The 14,775-nt window shown below is 39.7% G+C and overlaps 1 protein-coding gene across 6 annotated transcripts in view; it reads left to right on the plus strand.

Moving 5' to 3' along the window:
* The window catches only part of TMEM168 (transmembrane protein 168), a 28,632-nt gene extending 14,803 nt beyond the window's left edge, over positions 1–13,829 (plus strand). For 5 of the 6 annotated variants that reach the window (XM_037387706.1, XM_037387708.1, XM_037387705.1 and 2 more), the window contains 3 exons: positions 2,676–2,818; positions 4,625–4,899; positions 9,504–13,823. In XM_037387706.1, the coding sequence (XP_037243603.1) occupies positions 2,676–2,818; positions 4,625–4,899; positions 9,504–10,051 (966 nt within the window). In that variant the 3' untranslated portion in view covers positions 10,052–13,823. Of the gene's footprint in view, positions 1–2,675; positions 2,819–4,624; positions 4,900–9,503 lie in introns of all 6 variants that reach the window. The other variant, XM_037387709.1, reaches the window with a different exon arrangement.
* The last annotated feature ends 946 nt before the right edge of the window (positions 13,830–14,775 follow it).

Consider the following 14,775-nt stretch of genomic DNA (forward strand, 5'->3'; position numbering starts at 1 on the left):
CATTATATAACTTCCCAGTCTATGTATTCAGTCTTTCCAAAGTTGAGAAAGTCCTCTAACTGATGGAATAGGAAGCTTTTCCAGACAAGCCCTTCAATTTCTGCAGGATCCAAGTCTTCCTTTTTTTTATAACTTAAAGTAAATTATCCTTCTGGTATCCACAGTTACAAAAGTAAGTCTCCAAAACTTGAAACTAATTTAGCTAGAGAGCTCCACTATTTCATCAGAATCTTATATTTTAGAAGGCTTCTATAGAATGAAAACTAACCAAATATTTGTAAGTTTTTATTGCTGCTGCTCTGAGTGCTTTTCATTTTCAGAGTGCATTAGGGAAAATGAGCAACAAAAATGCGCACTTTCTGATGATACATTTGAAACAAAAATTATATTGTCTTAGTTATAGGATTTTTTTCCTCCTTCTTGACAACAAAACAAGTTGAAGTTGCACCATAATTATTACAGTGGTTTATGCTTTCCTGTCTTCTGGTGATTTCAGGTAATTATATGGATTTCAGGGAAATTACTCTGAAAACCCTTATTCTCTGACACAAAACTCGAGGATCACTATGTGAATGCTTCTCTGCACTAGTCGTAAATACATTCCATCTGCTCACTTGCTCGTTGATCCCAGCCCTCTGAGAGTAGTCAAGACTGGGATGGGGGAAGGGTTGTATTTGGAGGGATGCAACATCTCTCCTGAGATGTCTAAGAAAATTATGTACATAGAAGTGATTGTGAATCTCCTACAATGTATGTCTGCTTCGTAGGCACACATGGCTCCTTGTGGATTCAAATTACTGCACCAAAACATAAAATTACATTATATCACATGAAATTGTATTGCAGTATTAACACTAGCATTATCACTGGTTGATGAGCTGGTTATATCTGAACCAGTTTCGTAGTTCAAACGATAGCAGGTCAATAAGCAGATTGATTGCACTTTTGTACTAGGGTGTGCAGGGCTGTGGGTTAGGGGAAGCTCTCCATGGTTGTTCTGTGATATGATCTGATGTTCGCTCAATGTCCTATCTTCATGTCCTGGAGAGCTAGAAGCCAAATAAATAAACTTTTCATTTGTCATGAATTGTCCGAAGCATAGTAGGAGCTGGATTATAGTTTTACAGTGGTTTCAGGTGTTGGAATTTGAGAATAATGCTATCAATTAACAGTCACCAGTTATTTGAGAATAGTGCTATCAGTGAGTTATCAGTTAATATCAGATTCTGGTGTTTATTTGCGGTTAGAAGTATTGCTGTCACCATTTCAAGGACATAGGTGAGATCCTTCCATCAGAAGTATAATGGGACACTTTAAAACCAGGACAGGCAGCAAACAGGATTCTTCCTTAGGGCAGGAAGCACATTAGATAGGTAAAGCTGTTCTTTCAGACCAAGTCTTGTAATATTTATGTGTTTAAAAACTGAATATAGTTGAGTTAGTGCCATGTGACAACAAGAAATGAGCTGGTTTAAATTTCATTTTTTTCAGTATAATTTACTTTCAAAATTATTAATGGCTTATTCTATGCGTTAAGCCAAACTCCCAGTCCACATCAAATCACTGAGTGTTAAACAATAAGGTAATATCCTGTTTTTTAAAAAAATGAATATCATGGATTTATGCACAGAGGGTGAATAAAACATAAATGTGGTCAGAGGCCACGGGACTCTTCTCAAGACAGAAATCTGTAGCTGTGAATTTATTCCCTTGGCTACATAATAAACTATCTAATAACCGTACCATGTGTATTAACGTTCTTGATTAATTATATAATACTGTTTCTACCTTTCCTAAAGCCTTTAATGCCTCATTAAACCCATTTACATCATATTAAAATAATTAAAATGAAGCTGTATCTGTTCTGCCTCTGACAGCTAGCATTTCAGCAGTCTGTTTTTATTTTACTAGTGCTAGTGATTGAAACTTAACTTTTCAAACTTCTTTTTTACAGAAATCATCTGTATCAGTCTATAAAACAGGAAAGCTCGGTGTAGGTAGGGTATAAACTGTGTGAATGCTGTGAAGTTGTGTAGTGGATGCTCCTTCTCATCTGATATTTATGTAGCTGATAAACAATTGTCATTTTAATGGGAGTAATGTTCATAAATATTCTCAGAAGTCATCTTTTGTGTGATACATAGTATTCCACAAAGAATGTTCTAAAAACTCTTGGTGTTAAAAGGTAAGAATAGTTAAATCTAGAGTTAAATCTATGTTTTTAATGACGTAATGTAGTATGCAGCCATCTGATGCTAGGTACATAATATTCTGTGTTGTACTGTACTGATTAAGGCCTGACCCTGCAGATATTTACAGATATACTTGTTTTATGCACATAAATAATTCTGTGGTATTTGATTTTCCTGCTTAAGTGGGTAAAGCTAACCTATCATCAGGGCTTTTAAACCCGAGTCCTGTGCTGTTAGTGTTTTTAAATACATTCCTTTCCAAAGAGTGACCCCTGCTTACCAGCCATCTTCTCCCCAAGCCTTTCATTTGCCATGCGAGTACTTCACTGTATAGTATGTGGAAAAATAAGTATACATTTCATATAATAATTTGCGTGTTTCAGGATCCAGTTATGTGTGTTCATACACGGGGAATTATTCGTATAACTGTAACCAACAGGAAGGATTTTTCGTGCAATAGCTCAATCTCTATTTTCTTTTTAGCCAACCAATGGGATCTTCATGAGTGCATTTCTCATCGTTTTACCTCTGGAGTCCATGGCTCATGGGCTTTTCCATGAGCTGGGAAACTGCTTGGGAGGAACATGTGTTGGGTATGCTGTTGTGATTCCCACCAACTTTTGCAGGTATAGTTACCACGTATTTGAACTTCATAGCAGTGTAAGTGTACTGTTAGCTCGCAGAGGCAATGCAGCACTGTTGCTTGTTTTTTTCAATAATTAAGTACAAATTTAAGTAGGCAGATTTTGTATTTTTCCTTTGCCTTGCCTTCCAAAAAAGATGAGTAACTGCAACTCTACCTTTCTATATGTATTTAATTTGCTTTTAGAAAGCAAATGAATGCTTCACAAACCAGTCATGCATAGGCAGATTCCACAGTCCCTATCTCATGCAAAGAGAGAAACAAATTTTCTGAGCTCTTGATCTACAGTCTTCAGCGATGCAGTCTTAAAAAATCCCTGTAGTCAATTATTGTTAGGGGTTAAAAAAATTATTTTTCAATATTTACATTAAAATATGAATAAATTAATTTTGTTTCCGTGGCAACAAATTGATTCTTTCATTGTATTACATTATTTTGGCTCTGGCAGCTCCCTCTAATTTTTGAGTGAATGAGATACTTTTGAACAACTGTTTAGGACCTGACAGAACTAAGCTTCCTTGTCAAAAAAGCTTGACTGTTTCAATGATGGGCCCGTTGAAACTTGCTGAGACAAACAGTAATGACGATGTATTCTGTATAACTGTAGTAGTAGAATGTGAGCCAGGTGAGGAGGCACACAATGTAATTAGCTAGACCAAAAAAGAAACCTGGTAGCATTACACAGTGACTTGCAAACAAAATACATGAAATATACACATGTATAAAAAATGGAAGTTATAATTTGTATTAGTAGAGTAAGACTGTCTCCATATTTTCACCCACGGAACCTCTCCATGTCTCCAGCTAAGCATAAATCAGGTCAGCTTGGTAAAGCTGTCAGTTAGGCTCCTTATCATTACCATTATTACATTGGCTGAAGAGTGATGAATGCATTTCTTTTTCTGAAAACGCATCCTGAAGAGCGCTCCCATAGCTGGGTGTCTTGCAAGACCAAATTTCTTATTGTCATGATTAATGAATAGCTATGTAGACTTAAAAAAAAGTGTATTTTATACATTTTAAAACATTTTTATTATATATTTCTATATAGAAAGTATATATAAATACAAATAAAATCCATTTTGGAACCCAGGGATTCTTTTGCTGTGTATGCATATTCATATGTATACACACAGAGACAGGTACACGCGCACCCCTCTATATATACATGGTTTGTTCCAGGTCTAGTTTGTAATTTTCTTAGAACTCCCATTTTCTAAGCTGTGAATGCCATTATATGAAACACATTTCTTGTGTTGAAAGATCAGCACCTGAACAGCACACACAAGTAAGAATTAACTGTATTTGTATGAGTACCATATTGAATAAAGGCTGGTTTGGAACAGAGGGAGATTAATTCAGAATACCTGAGCAAAATGTGTCCTTGGATTTCTCTTTAGTCAGTTATTGGAAACTAGCTTGCATGATATTCTATGCAGATTAGCACGAATTCTTGCATGGGACTTAATTGTCGAAGCCTACATAGTCTGTTCACATCACAGCTCCTCTCTCTATCCCTCTGTCTCTCAGCTGTAGGAATAGCATGGGTTTGAGTAGGACTGCTTTGAAGTGAAATGTGACAGAAGGAAGGGAGAGGTAGTGGTCCCTCACTCAAATACAGTATTTTGAATTGTTTATGAACTGTACATTTCGAGCCAATTTCCATTTAGAACAGTGCTAGTTCATATCAGAGATGAGATGCACAGGGAAAAAAACACTCAATTGCTGAAAGTCAACTAAGCATGAAATAATTATAAATCATAATCATAGCTGGTTTTCTTCTTTTTAGTCCTGATGGCCAACCAACTCTTCTTCCACCTGAGCATGTACAAGAGTTAAATCTGAGGTCTACTGGCATGCTTAATGCCATCCAAAGATTTTTTGCATATCATATGATTGAAACATATGGTTGTGACTACTCTACAAGCGGACTGACCTTTGATACTCTTCACTCCAAGATCAAGTCTTTTCTTGAACTTCGCACAGCAGATGGACCCAGACATGATACCTACATTTTATATTACAGTGGTCACTCACATGGCACTGGCGAATGGGCACTGGCAGGTAACTGGTTTGGCAGGTTTTTTTATTAATAGTTTTGGAATTGATAAATTTTCCAAATCAATTAATTTGTTCTTTAAAACATCATGGCGTATTGCAAAACTTTGATGTTTTTGTCACATCTATTATCTGATAGTCCAGAATGTCAAGGAATCACCAGTCTTTGGAGAACAGGTTTATACAAGCTCCTGTCAGGGAAGGAAGGGGTCATCTGCAGAGCATGGCTGTTGAGAGATTCAGGGCCTACAAGGAATTGTCAAAATAGGCAAGGCTGCAGGTGCCTACCTCTGCTAGCGGGGAGGATTGTGAAATGCAGAAGCCCCTTTTGTGTGCAGTTAACTTGACGAAAAGCAGGAGCTCTTGCCTTACCTTGCTCTGTGTGGCAGCCAGGTATGTTACTTCATGAACTTCGTGTCATTTTAGTATTTAGTCACTTTGGCAGCTAACTGATCTTACACTTGTTCTCAAAATTGTCTACATATCATTGACCCCAAATGTATGCTTACAAGTTTAAACATGACTTCAAATTCCATGTACAATCCAAGTGAACTTTAAAGATAACTTTTTTTTTTTTCCCCCCCCAGAAAAGCCCTTCCTGCTCTCAAGACAGATTTCCCCTGTATTTTGAGGAATATTTGGTCACTATAATGGAAAAGCATAATCTTTTCTCCTTCCCTGGACATGGCAGTGTATTACAGTGCTCTGTGTCACTGTGTCAGTTAGGCTGTCATGAAGGGCTGCATTCATGTTATTAAGATGTGCTCTGCTTTTTATATAGAAGATAGAATCAATAAAAGAAGTAGGAGGCAGCTGTACAATCCACACTAGAAAACCAGGTCTTCAAACGTAGAGCAAACCTTGTATCATGAAAACAGCTGTGGTTTGCTGAGATCCTGGAGTTTGGGGGTCCCTGTGGGCACAGTGTAGCCTTAAGACTACAAAGCCCTATATAAAGGGCTGATTTAATACCTTATCATACGCCTGGCATAAACTTCACCACTTCCCCCTCCCCTTTCCTTCCTCCCCCTCCCCTTTCCTTCCTCCCCCTCCCCTTTCCTTCCTCCCCCTCCCCTTTCCTTCCTCCCCCTCCCCTTTCCTTCCTCCCCCTCCCCTTTCCTTCCTCCCCCTCCCCTTTCCTTCCTTCCCCCCCCTTTCCTTCCCCCCCTTTCCTTCCTCCCCCCCTTTCCTTCCTCCCCCCCTTTCCTTCCTCCCCCCCTTTCCTTCCTCCCCCCCTTTCCTCCCCACCCCCCTTTCCTCCCCACCCCCCTTTCCTCGCCCCCCACCCCCCTTTCCTCGCCCCCCCACCCCCCTTTCCTTCCCCTTTTCTTTTTTGATCTCTCTATGATGGGCAGTTCTGTCTCAGCTGTATTCCTTGGTAACCCTGAAGATTACAGACCGTTGGTAGGTTTAGCTTCCTTCTTCTGCTGTATGGAACTGTGCTTCTGGGGTTGCTGTGTGCGAACAGCGAATCTTGTAGTTAATACATTGAAAAATTGCAGCTTCTCTTTCTTCCTGGGACAGAATTAATTCCCTTGGGTAGTGCTCGGGGAGCTCCTGCCTGTTTGTCATCAGTCTGCCCCCCCCCCCCGGGGGCATGTGCTCCTCAACAGTGCCGACAGACAGCTTTGCCTGTGGTCTGCTCAGGTCGGTTTTCAGCTGGAGGCTGTGTGCCTGTTTGGTGCGACTCCATGCCTGCACCATTAGACCTGCTGAAGAAGCAACACGTTATTTTTTTCTCAAAGGCTTCATCCATACCTATGATTTCAAAAAGCCACAGCTGTACGCCGAGCTTAGCACGAGCGAGGTACCGCAGCATATGCCGGGGCAGCGGAGTGACTTCTCCAAGGGTAGGGTGGTTTGTCCAAAAGAGCAGCTGCCGCCCTGTGCAACTGCTTAGTGTGTCCACGGCCAGCAGCAAAACTGCCTCCCAGCCGTGCTGCAGCCGGCAGCACAGACAGGGTTAGCTTTCCAGCATATAGGGAGCCACGTGCTGCTGCAAAAACTGCACAGCTTCCAGCCCAGTCCTGCCTTACATCTGGCCAGCCTGGAGTGTGACGGGAGCACAGGTCTCTCTGTACCTGCTCAGGTAGCTGTAGCTTAAATTAAACTCTGACTTCACTTTTAGGATAAGGGCCAAGGTAACTGTTAAAATAAAGTTTTTGTGCTAAAAGAGAAAGTGTGTAACTACAGTAGTGTTCCGACATTCTCACAGAGCTTTGCCGTTCTCTGTCCAAGCCCATCTTCAGCTTCTAATTGAAGATATGTATAGTCACAAGAAGATAGGAACAGGCAGCTGTCATGTGTCTTGCATGCTTTTTGGTGATTAATTTTAGCAAAATCATGGAGTGTAACATGATAGTCCCTCCAGATAGCACTGCTCCTGAATGTAACTGGAAGTATAAACTGGAAAGATGAAGGCTGATTGTGTAATCGTACTGCATGTATTGGACAGTGGTGGTTTTTGACAGATGGAACATTTGGTCATCAGCTCCAGTAATGTGTACCGTTCTCCAACCTCTGGAGAGGGTGGAGAGAGATGGCAACGATGAAATACAACATTCTGATCTAATAGAAAAAGCAGTGTCTCGCTGCCAGCTTATGCTGTGATAGGGCACAGCAGTAGGAGTGTAGTCTTTGCTTTGTAATGACATCTTTTAAAGCAGACTTACTGGATTTATTAGTTCACTAATGATGTTTCTCTCATGTTGGAAGCTGAGATGTAACACAATGGTGTATGTAAGAAATTGTTAACTAGTCATGCATAAAGTATGAGCAGTCAAACAACCTGGGAGGTCATGTTCTCCGAGTGAAGGCAAAGGCAAGAGCTGGGCTAATGAAGCTTTGCCTCTGTTGCTGAAACTGTCGGCTTAACTGCCTGAAAAACCTGCCAAAGAGCCAGATGTGGCCAGATGCATGGATTTCTTGCACAGCTTGGTGCCTAAATCTTGCACAGTCCTATCAGTCCATGTGTTTGAGGTCAGTAGGATTAGAAGCTGAGCATGTATTTGTGTATGTGTATGAATGATGAGATGGTTTTCTTTGGGCAGCTCTGTCCCGTACTGTTTTGAAATCACCTGCACCCCCTGCATAGTTACCGTAAATTAAATTTATTTAAAAGCTTTTAAAATGTGAACAAATAAAGTAATTTTTACTGCTAATTGACATGGAAGGCTTATCTAGAAAAAGGAAGCTGCTTCTGTATAAGTCTCTGCTGTAAATAACTACCACAGTGTGGGGATTGTGTACAAGTCATTACTTGTAGGTTTGCATATTAAGATTTTCCTTGGTGCTAAATTTTTCCAAGTGTACATATTTTTTTGGAAAAAAATGTAGCCTTGTAATTTTGCTTTTACTTTAACTGTGATAGCATGCTCACAGCTTTTAACTGTGAGCTATTAATTTGAAGCACTTTTTTGTCACCTCTTACAGGTAGAAATGTTAATGCTGAAATTGCACCTATTCCATTTGAGATTCATTAGTGCAGTGAAACTCTTACTAACAAGATTTTAAACACTGTTAAATGTACTTATATTCCACAGCGAAGATAACTATGGAATTAAAATGCAGTTATTTTAAATCATATTTTTCTGCCTTTCTTCTAAAAGTCTGCTTTTTTTTATTTGACGTTGACAGTTTCAAACTAGAGTGCTGTTGTAAATTTGTGTCATAGCTCCAACACGCAAACACCTAGACATACCATTTCTTCACATTGATAGTCACTATGGAGGCAATGTGGTTTTATTCACTTATTTGCAGGATGCTTTCCTTAGGCACTTAAGTGTGCTTTTCAGAGCATAAATCCTACAGTATCCATTACACTTAACCAGAAGGACTCCCCAGTACAGGTGGCTTGGTTTAATTACAGTCTGCTCTTTCAAAGTTTTGCTGGAGCAAGAGCTGAGAGGGAACACGAGAAGGTGCACGTTCTAGTTGCAAATGCTTTCTGAGCTTACAGGAAATAAATATTGTGGAAAAATTCCATATGAGATTTTTGCTTCGTTGAGTTGTAAATCCATGCCAGTTTTAATTTTCTTGAAACTGAAGACATTGGTGTCTAGAGCGAATCTCTCCATTTCTGGTCACATGAATTTTTCAAGCCAAAGCCATGGTTGTGCCTGTAGGTGGCTTTCTCGTTGTGCTTTGAAACAGTTAGCATGTGTTCTGCTCAGAAGTCCTCTCTTTTCCTGTAAAAGATGAGTTCTCTTTAATATTAATAAGAACATATGAAAAATGTCCCTTTTTTTTTGCCTTAAAATTATTAAGATTTAATACAAAATAAACTCTTATTTTAGGTTTTCTATCCTCCTTCAGATATTTCCAGATTTCTTCAATAGTCTGTGATTTCTTTCACTCTGTAAGGGAATTTTTTTTTTTTTTTTTTTTTTAAATCGAGGGTGAGTTAATGGCCCCATCTGCCACAGATGTCAGGTGGAATCGGTTAATGCCTCTCTGGAGATCTGCAGCATACAGGCAGGGAGGATCAGTTGAAAACTTCTGTTATGTCTGTCCAGGTTGTTAAAATAAGGGATTCTTGGAACCCGCAGTCAAAACTCTGCAGAGGTTTCTGTTTCTTCATCCTAATGTAAATCTTTTTTTACTTGTGGCAGGAGGTGATGCTTTACGACTAGACACATTGTTGGAGTGGTGGAGAGAGAAGAATGGCACTTTTTGTTCTCGACTCATCATCGTTTTAGACTGTGAGAACTCTCAGCCTTGGGTTAAAGAAGTAAGAAAAGTAAATGACCAGTATGTTGCTGTGCAAGGAGCAGAAATGGCCAGAGTTGTAGACATCGAGGAAGCAGACCCTCCACAGCTTGGGGACTTCACCAGGCAATGGGTTGAGTACAACTGTAACCCTGACAGCAACATCAGCTGGTCCGAAAAGGGACGTACAGTGAAAGCAGTGTATGGTGTGTCGAAACACTGGAGTGACTACACTTTGCATTTGCCAACAGGAAGCGATGTTGCCAAACACTGGATGATATACTTCCCACGTGTCACCTATCCATTAGTGCATTTGGCAAACTGGTTTTGTGGTCTCAATCTGTTCTGGGTCTGTAAAGCATGCTTTAGGTGCTTGAAAAGACTGAAAATGAGTTGGTTTCTTCCCACAGTGCTGGACACGGGACAGGGTTTCAAACTTGTCAAATCCTAATTAGCAACCAAAGAGAAAATGAAGTGAGTACTCTGGGAACTTACTCACTGTACTGTACTTACAACATTTTATATGACTATTTTTCTCAAAAAAAAAAAAAATGTCTGCTACGCTCACTTTATTCAGTAGCTGTTTGAGCAGCTACAGTATATGCAACAATTAGAAACCACAATCTTAAAACAGGAGAGGGTAGGACTATGATGTTTGAGTTTTGTTTCTGGTCTGTATATGTACATATGTAAGAGACTTACTTAATGTGACCATGCATTTTGGAGACAGTTTGCATGTTCATGTGCGTTACTTAAAGCAGCCTTTTTCAGAGTCACCAGTTTGATGGACAGCAGCTCCTCTGAATGTTACAGCATACTTATTTGTCATTTATATCCACTATAAGGTTCAAATATAGGAAAGGAACCAAGCTAATACTCAAATCAACTTATACGTCCTTGAAATTGTATTGTGGGGTCGTGGGTATTATGAAACAGCACTGAGCCAAAAAAATAAGAAGAATGAATAGCCATTGTAGGTAAGTAGCTATCAAGAATCTTTAGTTTTATTTCCTTTTACATCTTCAGCCCCTGCCTCAGTTCTGTACTGCCATCAGTGGAAGTTTGCTACAGGGGAGTCAGACAACCCACTAATGTTCTGGTGCTCCTCAGTATTTTCTGAAGTGCAGTTTTTTAAACCTTTCAGTGTTACTTTCAGAATTGGACCAATGAGTTCATTATCTGTTAAAACCACAAGCAAAGTTGTCAGAAAGATTGGATTTATTCCCTTAGGACAGAAGGGAATCTTGAGTGTTCCTCAGCTCTGTTCTTCCAGCCACAAGGTCCCAGTCCTAATCCTTCCACTCACATAGCTGGATGGGAGTCTAGAAAATCTGTCCTAGCCTTTCCTCTTCAGTCAGAGAATCTGCATAACTTGCTGATCTTGTTTTCTCAAGTACAGAAAACAGGGAGTGAAACAGCTGAGCAGCTAAGACAGTACAATTTGTGGTGGGTTTTTTTTGTATATGTGTGTGCAATCCTGTAGACCTAGAGTTTACTTTTCTCTGTTTCCATCAGTATTTTAATAAAAAAGTTAGGCATTAGCTGATACTTGTCGCAAATATAACTTACTAATATTTTTTTTTACTTAAATATATGAAAATACTTTAGGAGATCTTTAAGTCTTTGCCATCAAGGGTTCTTCTAATTTTGTTTGAACATTTTAGTCAGCCAAGTTAGAGAATCTGCTAACACTGATACCTGTTAGTAACTCCTGAAAATAAAATGTGTGATTAAACTAAGAGATCTGTAATAGCCAGAGTAATCTGCACCCACCAACTTAAAAATTGTGTTTCTGTAGGATTTACAAGTGACAGGCACTAAATTTCTTCATTAGTGTGTTTTATACAACTTTGTTTAGCAAGGCACCACCCGCCACCCCACTTTGCCTTTCTCTATTCCCTTCCATGAAGTGAAAAGGTGATAAAGAAATGAGATGAGATACCCTACCAAGACTCAGTTCCCTTGGGTTGTCTTTAAGTAAATGCTGTGATTGCAGCTCTGTCATGGATTGGAGAGGTGGCTGTCCTCAGTAAGGGCCAGAGGGTAACTGCACCATCTAACTACAAGTAGCCAACTTCAGTTCCTGACGTGGCAGCCTGAGGTAGCAGTCATCTCATTTAAATTCAGGTGTCTGAAAGCTGGACATCTGAATCCATGCTAGTGACCTGAAGTGCTCCACTGTTCATTAACAAAGAGAATTAAATATTTCCAGAGGAAGACTCATTTGATCTCTTTATTTTAGGATGAATTTTCTTGTGATTGTGCCCATTAGATTTGTTTTGACTTTGCCAGAGGTCAAACAGACGAATCATTTATGGCTGTTGAATAACCTAAGAGCACTTCTGTTCCAAGTCATCCTCTGGAGCCTGGGGTGGGTGCATACGCTCCTCGTTCAAGCACATAAATTGGATACTTGAGGTTAGAGCTTCCGTCAGGTTGCAGAAAAGCAGTGCTGTCTCCTGCAGAAGTAATTTTCAGCCATTTCTGGTCAACAACCCTGGGGTACAGAGAAAAAATGATTGTATGAAAGCAGTCATTTGGTTTGTAAAATCACCATTATTTTGACTGCTGTTTTAGTAAAGGTTCATCTGATTGCATCATAAACTGTTACAGCTTGAGCACTAGAAATTTTTAATGAAGTCGCCATAAAGCAGTGCAGTAATACCCGATAGTCACTCTGTGAACATCTGAAAGTCAAGAAGTTAGTCCTTTCTGGTTTGGAAAAGCTTTGGCTATCAACCACTACCAACTAATTTTAATGGGTAAATCTTACTCTGTACCTGCTGCTGCTACATTTTCACAGATGTCGTCTTTCTCTTTCCTTTTGTACATCAAGGGAAACAGGGAAAGCATGGGACTCCTGACCTGTCCTGGGACTGTGAGCAGTGTTGGCTCTGCAGTGCAGTGATGGGCCTAGCTTTGGGCAGAGCAAACGCAACAGTTGGTGCTGATCTTTTGCCTCTCTTTATTAAATGGTTTCCAGCTATTTTTTTCTAGGATAGACCTGGTGATCTTTAGCAGATGGCTGAAAGTTAGATAGGTATGAGTCAGCTACAAATAGAGCAGAAGGATTATTTGCAAAATCATGTTTTCAGATTTGTTTCAGTTTTATGAATTAAAGAACTCTAGTTTTCTGAGTTTGAAATAGTTTTAGGGTCAGCTAAGGTATTCCTACTTTGGATTTTGTTGTTTTTTAAACAGCGAAGACATGGTGAAAATGCTGATTTAAACTAAAATGTTTACAGCCATTCAGACTACGAGGCCTTTTTGGGCAGAGACTGTCTTGTGTATTTCAAAACACAGCAAAGCCAGGGCTGTGGGATGATGAGCCTCAGGAATTCAACAGCATTAATTCTTCACTTACACACTCACCAATACCAGGGTGTCCTACCTGAACCACGTTCCCAGTGGAGTTTTTCTCCACCTCCGCAGGTCTCTGCCCAGCCCTGGGTGCATACTGGAGCTCCAGCTGGTAATCCCAGTGGGGAGTTACCCCTCTGCTGTTCCCTGTATGAAATACAGGGGCAACGCCTGAAGGAGAAGGTTAAATCTAATTCCAAAGAATGTTGCATATGCGGTCAGTTACATACAAGTTGTTTAGCAGTAACATGCTTACAAATTGTCTGCATGGAGAAAATTAAACTTTTTTTAGAGGCTTGTCTCCATACTGTATATTCAGACATTTTGTTATAAAGGTTGTTATAAATTTATATCATGCTAGTAATTTTATGTTGACTGTGTTTCATTTACCTCCTGTATGGTGTCAGCCTTGCTGAAACATGCTAACGCACTGAGTCCTACAAATGTAAGTCTTTAAAAGGAATTCAGATTGCAAATTCACGGTAGTATTTTTCACTGAGCAAGTATTGGGGGAAAAAAAGCCATTCTTCATTTTTGCACTACCAGAGTATTTGCAGTTCCTTGTGCTTTGTACACCTTGTGATTGTGTTGTCTAGCCTTCAGTTCAAGTTTTTCCCAGAAAGTTTCTTCAACTTAATTAAGTTTTCCCTTTATTTTGCAAAGGCATAATTAATGCTATGCCAGCCATAAAGCACCTCTGTTGCCAGCAGTAGACAATGTAACTGGGTTAATTTTCTCATTTATAAATACCTTTCTGTGGGAGGATTTTTATGGGATATACCAATTGTAGATCTGTAAATAGATTTTTTTTGTGTGTGTATATGTGATATTACTTAAATATATTTTGCTGGTTTGGATGCTCATTGCCATTTCATGTTTTTGTTTATGCCTTGATCAGTTCCCAGATCTCTGTGCTCCCTCTTGAATTACATGGGGTTTTTTTCTGTACAGCTTGGTTTAGAGGGTTTTTTAAGCTATAAATTGCAACAAGAGTTTACTGAAAATACTGTAAGGGTTATTTGTAGTTTAGCAATTAAATAGACATGAGAAATATTAACTTAAATTATTAACAACTTTCACCTTGTCATTTTTTTATCACTTAACAAGCTAGTAAAAATGTTGTTATACTTTGAGACATTATTTTATAGAGACTTAATTGAAGCCTTCATTTATGTGAGTATTTGTAGTTAGTCAAACTTACCATCTCCAGCAAGGTAAGGGCATGGAGGGTTCCTGTCTGAGTGAGATCAAGCTTGGAAGATGAAACAGAAGGGAACTGCGACACTGCAGAGTGGTGAGAAGGACAGATCTGCACATCTGCCCCTCCCAGAAACTGCTGAGGAGGCTCCTGCACTCCCTCCTCATGAAACAGGTCCAGCATTACTCTTAAGAAGCTGGGGCTTGTTAAGTGAAGACTTCAGTAGGAAATGGAGGGGAGGCAGAGCGTTTAGTGTGATGAGAGGTGATGGGCATACCAGTAGTAATCCAGTATCCAGAGCTGCAGGAAAGGGCACTGCACCATTAGCAGTGCTTGTAACACAAGGACTAGCTGAGTACAATGAAGATTTAGTGGCACGTTTTCTTGGTTGGTTGTTGTTTTTTTTTTTAATCAGAAGGAATTTAACTTTAGCTCATCCTTCTAATTCATGGTTGAATCCATTATTTTTGAAACTTACTCATCGGTGTTTCTTTCTGTTTAGTCTCAAATTCAGAGGTAACCCTAGACAGCAATACAGCTCGCCCTCAGTACTGCCCCGCAGCTATTCAGAGTCTCTTTGGCTGGACTCATCTGGCCTGGTATGTCTACATCCGTGG

The sequence above is a fragment of the Falco rusticolus genome, chromosome 5 (genome assembly GCF_015220075.1).
Source record: "Falco rusticolus isolate bFalRus1 chromosome 5, bFalRus1.pri, whole genome shotgun sequence".
NCBI lineage: Eukaryota > Metazoa > Chordata > Aves > Falconiformes > Falconidae > Falco > Falco rusticolus.